Raw genomic sequence first — 18,140 nt, forward strand, 5'->3', positions numbered from 1 at the left:
CAATGCTACGATATGAATGTAAATTCATTTATAAGATTTCAAATGCATTTGCAAGATTTTAAGTTTTGATTTTGCAGACAGTTTGTAAAAAAAAAAGAAAAAAAAGCTAAACCAAACCAGTTAAGATTACATAGTATTTAAAAAATACTTTAATAGCATGTTTCTCTCATCCAGACATTCAACACATCCCACTCCCGTTTGTAAAGCGTCATCACAATCAACATTTCTCTGGAACTATGGTGTTTAACATAACAGACAATTAACCCAACATTCTGATCCATGTGGGTCTGAATGTACCCGATAAGAAGATCACCACTAGTGTAGCTTGTGACGGTGGTGAGATCAATATACCATTAAATATACTTATTCTTTCATGACAGGACATGCAATGTGTGTACTGCATGCATGTCTTTGCTTCAGCCATGACGCAGAAACACTAACTGCATCAGAGGGCTGCCTGTAAAGAGATGAGGGGGTTTTATGATCGCGTCACTTAGTGATGACGACGATACACTTGTGGAGAAAAGTATACAAATTGTGGTTACTACCACGGATAGTTGTCTCAATGCAATTTCTTGTTCTGTGATCGGCACTTTTATGACGTGTTGGTGCAGCTCTGAGCCCAAACACACCACCGTTGTTCTCAGACAGTCCGTTTATCAGCTGGCTCTACTTCAATGACGAACACTCAAGAGAAAGGTTTTGACCGGACACTGGCCACACACTCTGATACGCTTATTCCAAATCACATTTCAAGCTAAGTCCCTTGTGTGTAGTGTCAAATAAAGGCCTATTACACAACAACAAAGCCCCGATTTCAAATATTCCAGAAAGCTACTGGTCTGCTGAGCTAAACTGAGGAGATATTACATTGGTAATGACAAAATTTGAGCTGTCAACTGGAAATTTTATTCAAACTTTTATGCACAGAATAGACCTAGAATTTGTCTGAATTGTACAGTGTGCATCCATTGCGTGTTGACACCAGAAAGCTGTAGATTCAGTATACAGTGATGCATAATGACTGTGTACTGGATCTCATTTAACAGTACAGAGTTCAGACAGAAGGCTTGTTTGGGGAAGGCGTTGACGTCTCGGTGGAGGCAAGTCTGTCGGGAGTCAGAGCCAGTGTGAGCATGACTGAGTATTGTGTCCATGACAATAGACGACTGTCTCCAGTGCCGGTTTAAGCCATCGCCATGGAAGAGAGACACAGCGAGGTGAAGTCCAAAAGCTCTCCACACAAATAGCCGCTGATGCTGCAGTTTACGCAGGTTTCAGTGGATGAACGCAGCGTGAACAGGCTCTAAATTTAGTCATTAATGCCAGAAGAGAAAGCTGAGGAAAATGGAGCTCTGCTGACTCAACACATGATGAAAAAGGATTTTAAGGGTGTAAAATGAATAGTGGTGTGATAGAGAGGTGAATCGGGACAGTGGTACATGCAGGTTGGAGAGGAGCAGGGCTTCCATACTATTAAAGCAAATCCTAAATCCGTCTTTCCATTCAGGAGGCATTTGAGCTACAATACCCTTTTCTGTAAACACAATACAGGCATGGTATGTTTGTAAAGTATATATACATATATATACAAACATACATTCATATAAGAGGGAGGGACAGGTCCTTCACACAAGCAGGCTGGTGGAGGAAGACAGAACAGCAAACAAACAGAAACAAAGTTGTGTGAGTAGCAGAGGAGAGTTAAAAAAGGCTGATTGGTTTTGCTTCTAAACAGGTGTGTCAGTCTTCCATATTGTCCTGTGGCATATCTGCATCTGTGAAGTAAGTATAGTCCACGGAAGCCATCGATTTAAGGTTTCTCTAGGTTTGCTCTGTGCGCAAGGGGGGTGTGGGGGTGTGTGGGTGTGTGGGGGGGGGGATCCTCCCTCGGGTGCTGATTGGCCAACAGACTCCGCCCCTTCACAGTAGCTGGCAGCCGGTCCTCCTCCTGCGCTTGCGGACCTGCAGTGCTGCTCTAGTGGCCATCTCAAACACCTCCCGCACACCGTCCTTGGTCTTGGCGGAGCACTCCAGGTAGCCGAAGGCACTGATGCGGTTGGCCATGTCTCTGCCCTCCTCAGACTTCACAGGCTCCTGCAGGTTTAAGGTAAAGACGGAGGGTTAGAATTAGGCTGTAGGTGTACAGTGAACAGTTTAGCAGAGCAGTAGAATAGTATTAAGTACATTTACTCAAGTACTGTACCCTAGTACAAATTCCTGTACTCTAGAGTATTTCCCTTTCATGCAACTTTATACTTCTACTTGACTACATCACAGAGGTTAATATATTTTTTACATCCACAAACAGGGAATATTTTAATACACAATGAGTACTTTTCAAACAAAGTACATTTTGCCGATGATACTTGCATACTTTTACTTCAGGTATTGAATGCAGGTGTTTTACTTGTAGTGGAGTATTTTCAATGTGTGGTATTAGTACTTTTACTTAAGTAATATGAGTAGTAATACTACTTCTTCCAGCACTGGCTTTGGGATCATTTGATGCCAGTAACATATAAGGATATGGAGTCTCTCACACACACACACACACACACACCTGTTTCATCTTGGCCAGCTCCCTGCGTGTGTGTTCATCATTCCTCAGGTCCTTCTTGTTACCCACGAGAATGATCGGGACATTGGGACAAAAGTGTTTCACTTCAGGCGTCCATTTCTCGGGAATGTTCTCTGCAAGAAGGAAAAAAATAACGAAATACAAAAACAAGTCAAGTCACTGCACAGCAAATTCCAGACTTATTTCCCTACAAGGACAGTTGGGAGAGCCCGTGCAGTTTCCCTTGTGACTGTACAAACATAAATACCAAGAGGTCACTGACTGCTCCCCGATACATGGGCGAGCATGCTGCGCTGTCTGGAGGGAGACGCCCCACTGTGATGGAGTAGACATGCCATCTGTGTCATCGTCCATATCAACAACACTCTGGGAGAAAGCCCCGGGAAATGTGCTCGTTCATCTCGTTTCCTTTTAATGTGGAAACAACTGAATTAAAATGCATCTATGAAGTTAAAGAGTCTTAAGGATGCATTGATCAGAATCAATCCACAAAGGGGTTAATCTTGGATACTGGTCAATCAACTTCTAATTGACTTTAAAATGTACTTTTGCACTAAAAGCACACACGGCCAGCCCTGCTATGTCATAGAAGCAAGGAGAGAGTCTGATATCATCCCACACAGAGGGAGAGTGAGTGACTTCATTCTCTGCTCAGGTAGGAACTACTCCACCATATCTTTACATAGCAAATAGTTTGCTGCTATATGAATGCTCTGAGTGCCGTACATTGCTCCTTTAAGATATTAAATTATGTATTCAAATTGCTGGAGCTGAGAAACGGCCAGCTCTCCTGTTCTGGTTTAGTTCCGCACTGAAGACACGACTACCAGTTCATTGTGTGGCTCGTCTTGATGGCAGCAGCAGGATTAATTACCACACCAATAATGTAATCATACTAATGACCAGACGCCATCTAAATAAGCATTACGTTTTCATAAAATGGATCATTAATTGCATTATGCGCAGAGGCAGTGGACAGAGAAATGTAATGCAAAATACATAAATAATCAAAACGGGGGAAAAACCTATAGAGGGGATCGGTGTGGATTTTACTGCACGAACAGAAATGTGGACATTTAGTGGAGCATTTGTCAAAATGCCTTCCTGCATCTGTATGAAACAGTATTGAATATCGTTTTTTTATTTTCAATGCAAAGAGTCCCAACCAGGTTATTATTTTCCTATATTAAGCATCAGTACGGCATGCAAGCTCTGAATTTTCTTTGCATCTTATTTTTCTGTGGATTGAATCCATATATGCACTTTGTCGAGCTTCTTCACAATTACTTAAAAAACTTATTAAATTCTGTATAAATGACTAAACAAACATAAGCCAGCTGCCTTGACTCACTGAGGTAGCATAACAAAGATAATACAACAAATTAATTCATATCACTATTTTAATCAGGTTCCTTCTGTGTCAAGTCTCTTGGGTCACTGAAACCATGCCGTGATACCAAATAGTTTTTATATTCGTTTAATGGTAAACAATGTGTATGCAGCCTTACCTAAACTGTCGGGACTATCTATGGAGAAGCACATAAGGATAACATCTGTGTCAGGGTAGGAGAGAGGCCTCAGTCTGTCATAGTCTTCCTGACCGGCTGTATCCCACAACGCCAACTCCACCTGAGGAAGAGGAGAAGAAGAACAGAAGTGAAGCAAGTGGCTGTTAGCGAAGAGCGCAATATAAGTAACGTTATTAAAAAGGTAGAATAATCCAACTTCTTCTGCAGCAGGATGAAGAGGGGAAAAGTGAACATGAAGGAAAAAAAAGAGGATTTAAAACAATTCATTGCGTTCATGCCTAAAAAGCAACTCCCCAGAGGTGGAGATTGTTCCCACAGGATATTCTGAGGCTGTTAATCAAACAGTTAGCAGTCCCTGCGTGCCTGACCTGCTCTAGATAAAACAAATGCCCAGCACAAAAACATTTGAGCTCAGCAAGGTCTGTAACAGATGCTACAAAACAACCCCAAAGCACCACAGAGGAATGTCTTCTACACAGTAGCCTACGAGTGTCATTGCATTAAATACATGGTGTGGCTTTTGTCTGTAAACATCTCCTAAACGGCTGTGGACTATTAGCTTTAATTGTAATCTAGACCTAGTTTATCCTGATGACTTAATCCTACAGTAACCTCACCCACATTGCAGTTACAGCTGGAGAACTGTGCCTGATGCAGCCGAGGACAGCATGTCAGCAGCTACTCTGGACTTTTCTCACTTCTGCTCTCATGTTTTGCTAAATCTTGCTTGTTAGCCGACAAGCTACTAGCCTGGCTGGCTACACCATAGTATGTGAGACGGTGGGCTGACATTGACCGACCGTGACAAACCTGTCCATTTCTGCTGCTTCTGAATTACTTCACCACTAGATGTCTCTCAGGAGTCAGCCTCGCCTACTTACTTTACCGAAAGGTTTCCTGTCTGAACTCCTCTTTTAGGGTGTTGTAACCACAACAAGTTTAACTGTGTCACTGACAATAAAACTGACAAACTGACAATATTTCACTACACCAAAATCTGTCTGCCACGGTTGAGGGGCTTGGAGTACAGTCAATGTTGTATTATACCGCACAGGAAACAGGAAATGGGAGATTAGTCATGATGCATGAGGGAATGGGTTTCAACACTGGGCAGGAAGGTGGCACTGATCCATTTCCTGTTGTTGGCTGGAGGTCTGCTGCTGTAGAACAATAAAAAGTCCCAAGGATTTGCTTACAATAAGCACTTCTCCCCATCGGTCTTGATAGCACATGGTTCTCAACCAGCAGGGCCACCAGGGTCACATTTTTATCACTACAGCAGCAGCTTTAGCAAATCATAAACCTGCCTGTTCTGAAAAATGTCTTGAGTTATCAGTGGCGGAAGAAGTACTTATCCTTTACTCAAGTAAAAGTATTCCATTACAAGTAAAAGTACTCCATTTAAAATCCTACTGAAATGGAAACACAGAGGTATCACCAGATAAATGTACTTACAGCATAAGAAGTAAAAGTACTTGTGAACAATATATTATTTTATATTACATGATTAAACTGTTAATACTGATGCAGGTGGTGCTGTTGTAGCTGGTCGAGGTGCAACTAGTTTTAGCTACTTTATATGATAAGCAGAAAGTGACAGTTTAGAGGGAAAATGGTTCTTTGGTGGTATTTCTATCATCTCAGACGTCTGAAATATGACAAGATGCCCCCACCAGACAGTTTGTAGGAGGTCACAAGTCAAAGGTTTGGGAACTACTGATTTTTTGGTTAACAATAAATTTTTATAAGCATAGCTTATGTTTGTTTTTTTGTGTTATTCTGAAAAGCAACTAGTCAGCTAAATGTTGTTGAATAGAAAGTACAATATTTCCTTCTGAAATAACAGTATACTCAAAATATAAACCTTATTCATTATCATAAGGTACATTTAAAATATAAAGTACCTGTTTGCCATCAACTTCGATGTCAGCGATGTAGTTCTCAAACACCGTGGGGACGTAGACCTCTGGGAACTGGTCCTTACTGAAGACGATGAGCAGACAGGTCTTCCCACACGCACCATCCCCAACGATCACCAACTTCTTCCTGATGGCTGCCATCTACAAACAGAATAAAATGTGGGTAGGCTTTATTTTAAGAATAACCAAACAATCAGTACACTGGGGAGAAGCAAATCTCTTTCAAGACAGGAGGGAGGTGAATCAATCCAACCAGAAATAGTAAGAGTGAAAGAACAAGAGGAAAAAAGAAGAAGAGATGATCGAAGTCTGTTTTAGAGCCGCACCCTCTTCCCTTTCCTGGACTGCGTCCTGTGAAAAAAACAGAGTCCGGCTGAGGAGTCAGCAGTGGGAGGGAAGAGAACAGGAGCCGAGCAACAGTGTTGGGAATGCTGCAGCCTCGGTGCTCCAACACACGGCTGCACATCACATTAAAAATGATCCTAAATGTGTCACTTCTACATCCCTGTGGCCTTGTGATCTACAGCTCTTACTGGTTTCTGTTGAAGCCTCTGTATGGCACACAATGTTCTCCCATTATCTTTGCTTGTATCCCTGTGAGGAGGGTGTATGGGAGTGAAATGTGGCTTGCCAGAGAAAGATATAGCCACACATACCCACAAACTCACACGGATCAATAAGCATCTCCCACAAGCTGACAATAAGGGAGAGAAGGCAGTAGGTGATGAGACAATGTACATTTACCAATCTGAGAGTTTCTGAACCAAACAAAGATCTACACAGATTATTTAAAAAGGAGCTATAATAGTTATATATTATTAATGGATGATATGTTTATTTGCATGTGGACTCCTCAGCTCTACAGAGCTGAGGAGTCCACATGCAAAAATAAAAAAAAAGCATTTTTCAGCTTAGTGTTTTGGTTTTAAGAACCATAACTTTACTGTTTTGAATTTATTCTCACCGCTCTCACAGTGTTGTTTTGACTACAGCGGGCAGCTGTTTTCAGTAAAAAAGTAAGATCCCCACTCTACACTACCTGCCCAGCACCAAACGGCAGACAGACACAGCTAGCTGGTGAACATATTGGAGCATTTAGCAGCTAAAGAGCCAGTTAGTGGAGCAAACACACAGCTACAAAAGGAGAGATTAGATTGCTTTTACATTCATAATCAACTCACACTGAATAAGGTTGTGTACACACTGGGTGTGTAAATACGCAACTGCTTGCTGAGAAGTTTGTCATATCAATTTAACATGTGATCATTCAGTGTCGTGTTTACAGCTTGTTTTTCCTGCAAAGTGGCCAAAAAGTAATTTATTGCAGCTTCTAGAAAACAAGACGTAACCCCAAGAAAGCAAAACGTCTAAGCACTTGTTAAAGTACTTCTTTCATCATCAGCATCAGATCCACAAACTCAAACTGGTATACTAGCAGCTGTAATATGTCAAACTGTAGTTTTGCTCTATGGAATGGTAAACAGAGTATTACTGAGTGTACAAACAGTTGTTTCCTCTGAAATGGTCAGTGGGTGGGCTGTTGATACCAAATATTCATAGAAACTAAAGCAAATTCAATTCTTAATGGGAACATGGTGGCTCCTCTACATAGAGGGACCGAAACGATGTATTCTGTCATTTATTGCATGAATTACATTTCCTTCAGCTTTGTTAAAAAAGACTTTGAGGCGAGACGTTTGTGCATCCATCTCCACGTCCTTCATTTTGATTCGCCTCATCTACCATCTTCACCACAAGAATCAAAAGACAATTGTTCAGTTTGCTTTTTCTCTCCCACATGTTAAATCAGGCCAGTTTGTCTCTGGAGAGAGCCACCTGTTCTCAGTGATAGCAGGCTGCTGTTACTCCATTCATCATACTGTCACTACCAGAAGGAGGGACGGACGCACACACACACACACACACACACACACACACACACACACACACACACACACACACAAAGCTTTGTTAGTCCTGCAGATCTTGTGCCGTTACAAAATAATGTTGCTTATTGACGACGATAGCTCTCCCAGCATGCTGCCTATACGGTGCCGGGGGCCACACATGGTGCTTAGTGGGGATAATGGCCCCTAACCTTTGCACTAATGTGTGTGTGTGTGCACACTGACGGTACAAAGATGGGAACAGGCACTCCAAGGACTTCTTCTCTAAATAAGTGCTGATGTTGAGGCGTGGTCTGCTACCCTTAAAATGTGGCATGAAACTTCACTTTAACAGTGATATCATACGAAGTGGTGATGCATAAATTCATAATTTATGAAATTTAAATAATTCAATCAGTAGAATAACTATGAACCAATCTTTCTCAATTGATTGTATCATGTCAATTCATTAATATAATTGTCAAACTCTGGCACATGTTGCTTACACATAAATATCAGACAGCGTAGCCGTGGGAAGCCAGCTGTGGAACAGTGAAATCATTTCTTTTAAGAATTTAAAGTGTTATGGTTTCGATTTATTATGAACTCATTAACTATCCATTTGTATGCTCTTCCTGCTGGAAGCACAGGTCTGCAAAACAAGAGTCATCCTCTGCTGTGAGGTGAACATCTGCAGGTGCTTAAAGTGCTTTTTCCCATGACATTTGTGTCCTCATTTGCCTTCCTTACTTCCTTTAAGTAGTGACTTCCTGGTATGACATAAACAGTAGAGGGAGGAGAGAAAATGAGCCACTGGAAAGACATCTGGAGTTCAACCATTTTGTCATTTTCTCTTATTCTCCCTCCTCGAGTTTCTCCCCTCAGGTCAGTTACAAATGAGCTTTATTAGCACAAGGAGGAGTCTCTTCCTTTCCCTGAAGTCAGACAAGTCTGGACTCAGTGTGGGATTGTTCCTTTAACAAGAGTCTGCACCGTGTGTGAGGATTCATGGAGAGCAGACACCCATATAACAGAGTGGAGGTTGTACGAATCAAAGTAAATATGATTCATATCATCACTAACTAGGACTCTAGCCATGGCCTGAGAGTGAGTTTTACTAAATCTAAAAATGATCCCTTAATGTTATGAATTATATTACAAAGTGCTACACAAACCTCATTAAAACAAATTAAACCCACCAAAGAACATCATCCTAAAGTATGCAGCTGTTCATTGTTTTACCATTTGCTTTTGTATTATGACACTATGTTGAGTTATATTCAACAATCAATAATTAAGGGTTGCCTTGATTTTATGTTGCAATAAGTAGGCCTCAGTGTTTGGGGAAAACAGTCCAAATACACTCATTAATAATTGAAATGAAGATCTGTGTGTTGTTACAAACACTTGTACCAGCAGCAGTGAATTGAATAGACCAAGCCAGCCACGTGATAGTACAGCTGCATTATTCTCAGTGTTGCAAAAAACAATAAGCGAGTAGTGAGCCATAATATACAGAGAGAGAGAGAAAGGTCGTATAACCTAGAAATGCGTTCACACGTTTCTCAGGGTGAATACTCCCGTCTTGCATAATGTTAGTCCCTGTGTGGGGTAGCAAAGGACAAAGTTCACATTCCTTGCACATGCACAACACATTAGCCAGTCCTGTTCAACAGAAGTATGTGTGTGTGTGTGTGTGTGTGTGTGTGTGTGTGTGTGTGTGTGTGTGTGTGTGTGTGTGTGTGTGTGTGTGTGTGTGTGTGTGTGTGTGTGTGTGTGTGTGTGTGTGTGTGTGTGTGTGTGTGTGTGTGTGTGTGGGGGGGGGACAATAGCAAAAAAAAAGACATTCTAATCACATGGATCAGCAAACTCAAGGTATTAAAACCAACACTGCAGTTAGTGGCCCTTTTGATTAAGAGTACTTATTAAAACAACACAAATAAACATTGTAGGTATTGTTGTTATTTAGTAAAACTGTTACAGTGGAACCGCAAAGAGTTGAACAGCGTGCAGCAGAAAGTAAAGCAATCAGAGCTGCTTCGTGTCAAAAAAAATACCTCCGTTTCAGTGGAATGTTGCAGGTGAACCACACCTTTGAAATGCTGCACCTGAACTTCAGCATTTTGTTCTTGCGTTTGAAGCTTTTCTGCAGCGCAACATGATGTAACCTGACAAGGCACGGCTGAGTGACCGATTAAATACATACAAGTGCAAATTCCTGGTGGATTACTATGCAACATGAACAACATATTTCTAGTCTTCACCTCGTGATGAAGTTGTAAAATCCTGTCTCACGGTATCATAAACTTGTGCTGCATTTTGGCGTCTGGGAAGCCTTCAAACTCATGGCTCAGTTCACTATACTGGCTGGATGGTATTTCATGTCTCACCGGCTGTACAACGTAAAACCTGTTGGAGGTAAAGTCATGATATGTAGATGCCTCTAAGCTACATTAAGTGATGGAAGTCAAGAGGAGATGATAAATAGAGTCAAACCTCGTTTGGCCAAGTCAAGACCTGAAGGTGTCGCTTCACCTTCTGATCCAGTTTGACAGAGAAAGGACAATAGAAACTGTAATGAATGAAGCATCTGGAGACATACATACTAAAGCAATAGACACACCATATCTGACCTGGGCGAAATATATCACCAGACGTTACTGAATAAGGACAGAGAAATGTAAATGTAGAATCACAAACTGCTACAAAATTCAGCTGCTCAGCAGACCATGAATTAATTCATGTCACCCTGATTTCCTTTTCCTTGGAATGTGCCAGGACACCCCCTGTCAACTTTATACTAGCTGTATACTTTCAGGTGATGTTTCAGTTGTTATTGAGTGTTAACAGTTGAGATATTGACACACTGATCGGTCAAAAGCAGGAATAAGCATTCCACATGAAAATTAATAACGGATCAGTGAATGCTCACAATCAAACCCTGTCTGACTGTGTACAAATGTGGGAGGACGGAAGCTTTGAGGAATGTCTCACCCACTTTCAACACCCCTCACCCCTTTCTTCTAAACACACAACATCTCTCCGTCCACCAGTACCTCTCCCTTATTCTCCTGGTTGAAATGTTGAGGAATGGATTAGACATGAAGACCAGCGTGGATCACAGACATGGGGCCAAACTGCAACAACTACACTTTCACCTGACACTGTAACAGGCGGAGCAACTTGTCTCCACCTCATTTAAGTGTTGCTTTTGGTTGAAGACTGCATTTCAGGGCAGTGTTTTGAACATGCTGGGGACGGAGAGGCTGTCTGCATCCTGTTCAAACCTTTCTGACACAACAGGTTTACAATGACACTCCTATTACACAAAAGATGATAGAAACATTCTCATTGTTAAATCAGAAATGCCCCCAAACAAAATCCCTGGTCTACGGATGTGGATAATGATGTGAATAACTGCTGGTTTTCTTTGCCTTTAAAATGAAAAAGTTTGGGTTTGGTTTTTCGATTTTCTGACGGTGTGCGCGGCCACTTAATGAGGATATGAAATTGGGGAATACCGAACAAACAGCGCAGGAAACAAAACGCAGATGACAAAATACACAAGACGTCATGCGGACCCACGACTGACTTCCGACAGGACGCGGTGCGTGTCGCTCTGAAAGGAAATTAAAGAGCAGGAAAGAAAGAAAACGTTTCAATTCAGAATCAATTGAGGCAACTTATCAGATTTAAGGCCGCTCTCTCTGGAGCCACAAAAGGCTTTATAGAACCGTTCTCATATGCAGTAATACTCTCCTGGAAGACCTGGAACACACTGATGTGTAAAATCAGTGCAGGACCGGTTTAGGGAGGTACCGGATGTACTTTCTTAATGCAGAGCTATTTAGTTGAACAACATACTCAGACTGCTTTCAATGTAGACTTACTTAAGGCGAAGTTTGTACTGTGGAGATGTATAATGTAGGGAAATATAAATCAAATATAATTTAAAATATATACATAGACGATCAAACTCTGGAAGTTGTGGCACAACAAAATGAGGATGAACCTAGAAACTACTGCTGCGCTCCATCAGCTTTTTGTCTCTCTCTCTCCTTACACAAGGTTGAATCCAGCTTGAGACCAGAAGCGGCTGCTCAGGATCCAGCTAAAGTCATGAGAACCTAGCTGGAGCCCAAAATAGGACAGAGCCATTGAGACTACTCCGACCCAATTCATCACAGAGCACAGCTCCGAGCAGAGCAGAGGACGAAAGAGAGAAACAGCACACAGAATTATCCTCTCATCCCCCCCCCCCCCCCCCCCCCCGAATTTCACTTGCCATGCAGACAGACGGATGGAGGGAAGGGAGGAAGGAGAGGCGTGGTGGTCAGAACATTCGCAAGTTATACACCAGCAACAGATAGTGAGAAACTTAAAACATACCAACGTCTTTGAATAATATTCCATGAGTACAAAATAAATAAATGGATGAATTAGTCATGGAGTGGAGAGGGAACAGAGCTAATCAGGACTTGGTTAGAAATCATTAACGTGTTTCCGTAGCCCTGCTTCTTACTCCCTCAGAATTTGTTCCTGTACCCCCCTCCCTCCCTCCCTCCCTCCCTCCCTCCCTGGAAAACACCAGTTCATCGCATCTGTCCAGTCCACCTGTGCCAATGTGCAGTGTTCAATAGCATTTATTAGTATTACAAAGCAATAACGATTTCCCAATCATTTCAAAACCCTTATCTTATTAAGTTCACCTTTTTAACTTTGGCTGCAACTAAATGCTAAAATAACTGCAACCCAAAGATGTCTAATCACCTTTTCTTGGCTGACAAGGCAGAAACACTACAGCTTGTTCACAGCCTGTACTTAAAACATTAGGACACATTCAAATAATACTTGTAGCCTACTTACTAAATACTAAAGGTCCCGTCTCACAACTATTAGGTTTATCTGATTACTGTCAAATATTGATATATGAATAAAGATTTAACAGGGAGATTCTCAAAGTGACTTGAGGTGATGAGCTGGATTATTTCGCCACTCTGTTGATCTCTGCTGAACTACAAAAACACACAGAGTCCACGAACAGTCCTCGTACAGCGTCACAACAGAGAGTGATGCGTCCTTCAACAAACAATCTTTGGCTGAATACAGACACCAGCTGCAGAGAGCACATGAATCAGAGAACAGACACACTTTTCACTGTTGTTGAACAGATTTAACGCTACAGCTGATCGTGACGTTTGTCATTTTAACAGTCTGCTATTAAAAATGAAGCCTGCTGACTATGTGATTTGCACTCTTTGCTAGTAAAAACGTGAAGAGAAATAAAAGATGTCATAAGAGATTTGTTAGCATCTCTCAGCTAACTAATTGGGGTATTTTGCAAAATGGAACCAGCTACCAGTTCCCATTCCTAAGAGCTCTGCTGATAATGTTACTCAGAAGACATGTTTGGCTTTCCTAATTGCCCCTTTAAGGACTTCCTGAAACTGCAAGCACAAAGCAAAAGGCCGCCGAACGAGATTTTTCTTTTTGCCCTAGAGGATTTTCTCATCTGCTTACTGGCTGTGCATTATACACCCAGCAGCTTACAGACACAATTTTCCATGCGGACATGTTTGCTAGTCACGGTCAGATGACTAGAACACAGATAAGCATTTTCCTGGGTTCTGTTAGGGTGGAACATTGTGTTTGAGCAGCTCCACTGATAAGCACCTATGGCCTTAAAATACACAAACCAGCGGCTCCCCACTGAACATGAGCATGAGCAGGAAGGATGGAATAACGGCCGTTATTGGGCATTCCCCTTCTGTCTATGCACCACTTCCTAAATCTTTGCTCGGGAGAACTTTCTGCATTCGCCATCCCTAAGGCTCGGCCTGGCATGTACAATAAGTAAAACACAAGTAGTAGGCCAGTGGTGGAGAGCAACACTATGAGGTGCAGCACCAGGGTGAAACGGCCTCTGGAGATGCTGACATATATAGAGCTTTTGATCCAGAATTGTCCATAAAGGCTTCCGTAGTGACCTACTGAGCTTCAGTTGTCGTCTGAGATGACCTCAATACGACAAGAAGAAAAGAATAAGAGTGCACAGGCTAGAGATGTCAAGTCTGTCATTACGATACACCATCTCTGATTTTAATTAGATGGTTAGGATATTTGGGGTATTTGTATGGATGTCCCGATCAAATCTGGATCCGAGTCCTTTAATGCTGATACAGAGTTTAATTCGATACTAGTTAACATTTACCTAAATGTTGAATTAATATGTATCCGACGCTCCACAAGCTACCTGATCCACATACTCAGGATCCATAAGCTTAACTTATCGGTATGCTGTGGGTAAAATACTTGTTTGTGCAGTTCAAGCCAAGAAAACCTTTCAAAACATTTAATTAGTGAATGTTTTGATCAAAGATATTGAACTTCTCTTAAATTACATGTGTGCAAGGATTCCTCTATGTGGGTGAGCTCTTTTTTCTTTTCTGAACATTAGTATTTCCAATCCACCATCTACATCCATCTCTATTTGGAAATTACACCACTCATACTTTACTTCTACAAGCCAAACACAGCCCACTTCACACAGAGAGGATCTGGATTGCATCACTCGGTAGAGTGACAGTCAAAACCACACGGATGCTGCTGATGACAGCCGCAGACATCATGACTTCTGCTTTTACATTAATGTAGTCTAGATCGGGGATTTCCTTCCACTGCATTGGCACTGATTTATGTGTGTGTGAGTGTAACACTTCCACTTCTGACCACTACCTGCAAACCGCCTGATCAGCTGTTCTGCTACAATGACATCATACTTTCTCCTGTAGTAGCCACACAAACATTTTACATAAAAACATGCACACACACGCCAGGAAGATATCTTTAAGCATTCTTCTTCTGGGTTTGTGTCTGCCCTTGTGACAGTGTAGACACAAAGGGGAGCAGTCCAGTTGATGGATGGCATTAGTTCTGCAGGGCTCGGATACCGGTGGTAGCATCTTTATTATGGGGAACGCGCCGAGACAATTAAGGGAACAAGTCTGTGAGACGTATGAGGGCTACGGCAGCCGAGCAGCATAACAAGGGTGTGGTGACTCCGACCGAGGAATGTCCTCGGGACGGACAAATGTTTTAACAGTTACTTCAAATGGGCGAGAAGGAGAGACTTTAAAAAAAGGTCCAAACTAAATAAGAAGAGGTCACTCGGTAGCCTATAAGTACTATTGATATTTTGGCTTTTAATAGTTCATGTACAGCAGGACAAAAATACTCGACACCATCAACTCCCAGTTACTGGCCAAACAGGTTTCCAGAAAGAAAGAGGCGATACGTTGTTTACAGCGAGTAAAGATCAGCGTTGCCGTCCTCCACAGCTGAAGTCCATTATAATTAGATTACGTAATAAGGCACATTATGAGGCAGGGCTGGGTTTGTGTGGTAGGAATGCTGATATGACCCATATCTCCGACAGGAGAGAACAAACAGGTGTGCCCACACAGTTAGTTGTACTTTTCCTTTATATGTATACGAACTAAACGTCGAAAACACGTAAGCCATTCGGCTGGAAAAACAAACAAACTTCTAAACAAGTAACAGGTTTCCACTCTCTCCGAGCTGCAGCTTGGTCGTATCTCGGCTCATTAACGTGTCACTTTTCCTTCACACCTCAAAACTCGCTTTACTGACTCGAGGCGCTTGCGAAATGAAACGAGAAAGGGAAAACAAATATGTTCTTACCTTGAGTGTGCTTTTTTTAAATATCAAAGGCCTCCGTGTTCCCCTCTCCTGCCGACTTCCGTCCGTGGAGCAGCTGTAGAGTAAAAACGGCCGAGGAGGAAGCGACCAAACCGATACTCAAGACCCTCCCTTAACACTGCGTTCATGGTCCCCCTCGGAAATCTTGAAACCGCCATTTTAATCGTCTGGCTCGAGGAAATAATGCAACATCTTTGTATATTTCTAAGACGCACACTTAAAAAAGATAAAGATAAAACAGTTAAGTGCAGTATCTTATTGTTGTCATCCTTTTTGACATGGTTTGCATGCTCTCTGCCAGCTTTCCCCTCAATTACCACACCAGATCTACACACTGAATACCACACCAGATCTCTACCGACCAATGTGATTTATACACAGTTAATTAATGTACATTTTTGCTTTTTTTAAAGCTCATATTGATTGCTATGATTGGCACCAAATATTTCTTAAATTTCCTGTCTCTGTAACTATATTTTCCGGAAGAAAACAAATACATGTTTCAAGAAATCCCCAAAAAAATAATTCTGATGTAAAAGGCTCCCGCAATCCCATTGTGTGCAGAATCCTGTGACACAAATCGTCCATCAATACTACACATAAACGAATTAAAGACATTTATTAAATTCTACGTTTCCTTTAACACTACCACACTGAAAAACAACATTTGGGACAGAGGCTCAGATGCGTACAGCATTCTGAAAATAAAAATTCCAGACTGCACCTGAATGCAGCACGGTGTCTTCACTGTTTAAGATTCCAGCGTCTGCACGCTATTGGCGGACAGGATTTAACCGTTAAGAGGCCCCTCCCCTTTACGGTTAGAGAATAATGACATCATTTATATAAAGAGGTGGTCTGTGGTTTAAATTGTCACCATTAGTTGGGTTTTCAATGTTTTTCAGTGTTTTGTAAAGATCTGAGATTAATACATTAACATAATCGTACGTTGATTTCATTATTAATGTCATTAGTTAATAATTAATAATTATTATCAGTAGTATTATTCCTTGTTGTGTAAGGAAATGGACTTTAACTGGATTGCTGTTTTCAAACAGTGCTACAGGAAATCACACAACAGGGATTTGAGCTTTGTGAGGTCAGAAGTTAATTCGCCTTAGAGTGCAGTACACTTTAAAAACATCGCAGCTCCAGGATAAGGACAGTAGGCCTATTATTAACCCACAGTAGCCTATTATAAACACTCACATGTTTATCAAGACAGTTCTTTTGAAGTCAATCGGGAAGATTTATTGTACCCAAAGAAAAACAACCTAGCGGCCAGTTTCTAGTGCATTAGTTGTGCTTCTCGTGTGGGGAGACAAAACAAAGACTTTAGTTGTTGACAGGCCTGAACCACAAGCCTCCACAACACACTGAATGTATCCTCCTCTTCTGTATCCTGGCTCTTTGACAGTCATTTGGACAGTTCTCTGCAGTTTCCATGGTAATACCCACATACTGTAGTAGTTTAAAATAAAACAGTGCACAGTGGCCCCTCTCAGTCCCAAAGAATACTGATGGTATTTATATGAGCTGTCTGGGAGGATGGGGCGGATGTGTGTCGACCGGAGAAAGATGAGCGTTTGCGATGCAGCTGCAATTCAGAGAGCTCGCAAACAACACCTCTATGTGCTCTCTCCATCATTCTCCCTCTAGCTGCTATTGTGACACCATGCTACGTGGTGCATCAGCTGTACACGTAGATGGTTGAATTATTTGGAGACATCCATAGTGTTAATATTTACTGATCTGTGCACACAGAGTAATTTCTTTTGGTGTAAAAAAATGTAAACTTTTGAGTTTCTAAAGGTTTTTAACAGTGCAATTTCAGGCTGAACTTTCACATGTAAATCCATGTCATTGACCAATGATAATTCATCTTGACTGCTTTTGAGTAAACAGAGAGACCTGGTCCAATATGGGGAGAAAGCTATCATATTAGCACCATCCAATCTAAAAGAGTCGTAGTATAAACTGCCATTTTACAAGGAGCTACTTTCTAAATCTAGAAGCACTTCTGTGTTTTTTTATCATGAGAGTCGCTGAACTGAAAAGATTAGAATAATTAAAGTATTATTTGTATCCATATAGAAAACATATTAGCATTTAGCACCACTGCTGAGCCAGAGTGAGCCCGGTTGAAGTTAAGTACAGAAGTCAAGTGTCACTATTCAGCGCCTCAGTAGCTGGAAGAGTGAGTAGAGTTTCCAGTGTGGGCTCAGTAATATACAGTAAGTGTGTACAGCCTCGAGGGGAAACTCCCACACTGCTACGAGATAGCACTGACTTTTTCACAGTAATTTAGATGTATGGATTGAGTTATTTTTTTTCTTCTTTTTACAGTGTAGTTATACGGGTAAGTTGTTGAGAAAAGATGGTGTGTGATTTACTGTAGTGGGGGAGGGTGACTGAATGGAAGAAATAGACAAGTTCAGAAAGGAATTGGTGCAAAAGTTTGGTTTGATGTCATGGCACGTTTGATGTCATGAAAATAATGGATTTA

The 18,140-nt window shown here is 41.5% G+C and overlaps 1 protein-coding gene across 1 annotated transcript; it reads right to left on the minus strand.

Annotated features, from left to right (window-relative positions):
• Window positions 1-131: 131 nt before the first annotated feature.
• Window positions 132-15,715, minus strand: LOC306706553 (rho-related GTP-binding protein RhoA-D). The gene is made up of 5 exons (XM_079173677.1): window positions 15,617-15,715; window positions 6,015-6,170; window positions 4,090-4,210; window positions 2,564-2,694; window positions 132-2,097 (listed from the first exon to the last, which is right to left on the minus strand). Exons 2-5 carry the CDS (start codon window positions 6,168-6,170, stop codon window positions 1,924-1,926), a joined length of 582 nt encoding a protein of 193 aa, XP_079029803.1. The 5' UTR covers window positions 15,617-15,715; the 3' UTR covers window positions 132-1,923.
• Window positions 15,716-18,140: the final 2,425 nt, after the last annotated feature.

This window comes from Pholis gunnellus (genome assembly GCF_910591455.1).
Source record: "Pholis gunnellus genome assembly, chromosome: 2".
NCBI lineage: Eukaryota > Metazoa > Chordata > Actinopteri > Perciformes > Pholidae > Pholis > Pholis gunnellus.

What these genes read in the sequence shown, in the direction of transcription:
- LOC306706553 (XM_079173677.1), bottom strand. Translation starts at nt 6,170, where the DNA reads ATGGCAGCCATCAGGAAGAAGTTGGTGATCGTTGGGGATGGTGCGTGT. An exon ending in AGATAGTCCCGACAGTTTAG is followed by an intron (nt 2,695 to 4,089) that starts GTAAGGCTGCAT and finishes TCCTTCTTGCAG; the next exon opens with AGAACATTCCCGAGAAATGG. An exon ending in AGCTGGCCAAGATGAAACAG is followed by an intron (nt 2,098 to 2,563) that starts GTGTGTGTGTGT and finishes TTAAACCTGCAG; the next exon opens with GAGCCTGTGAAGTCTGAGGA.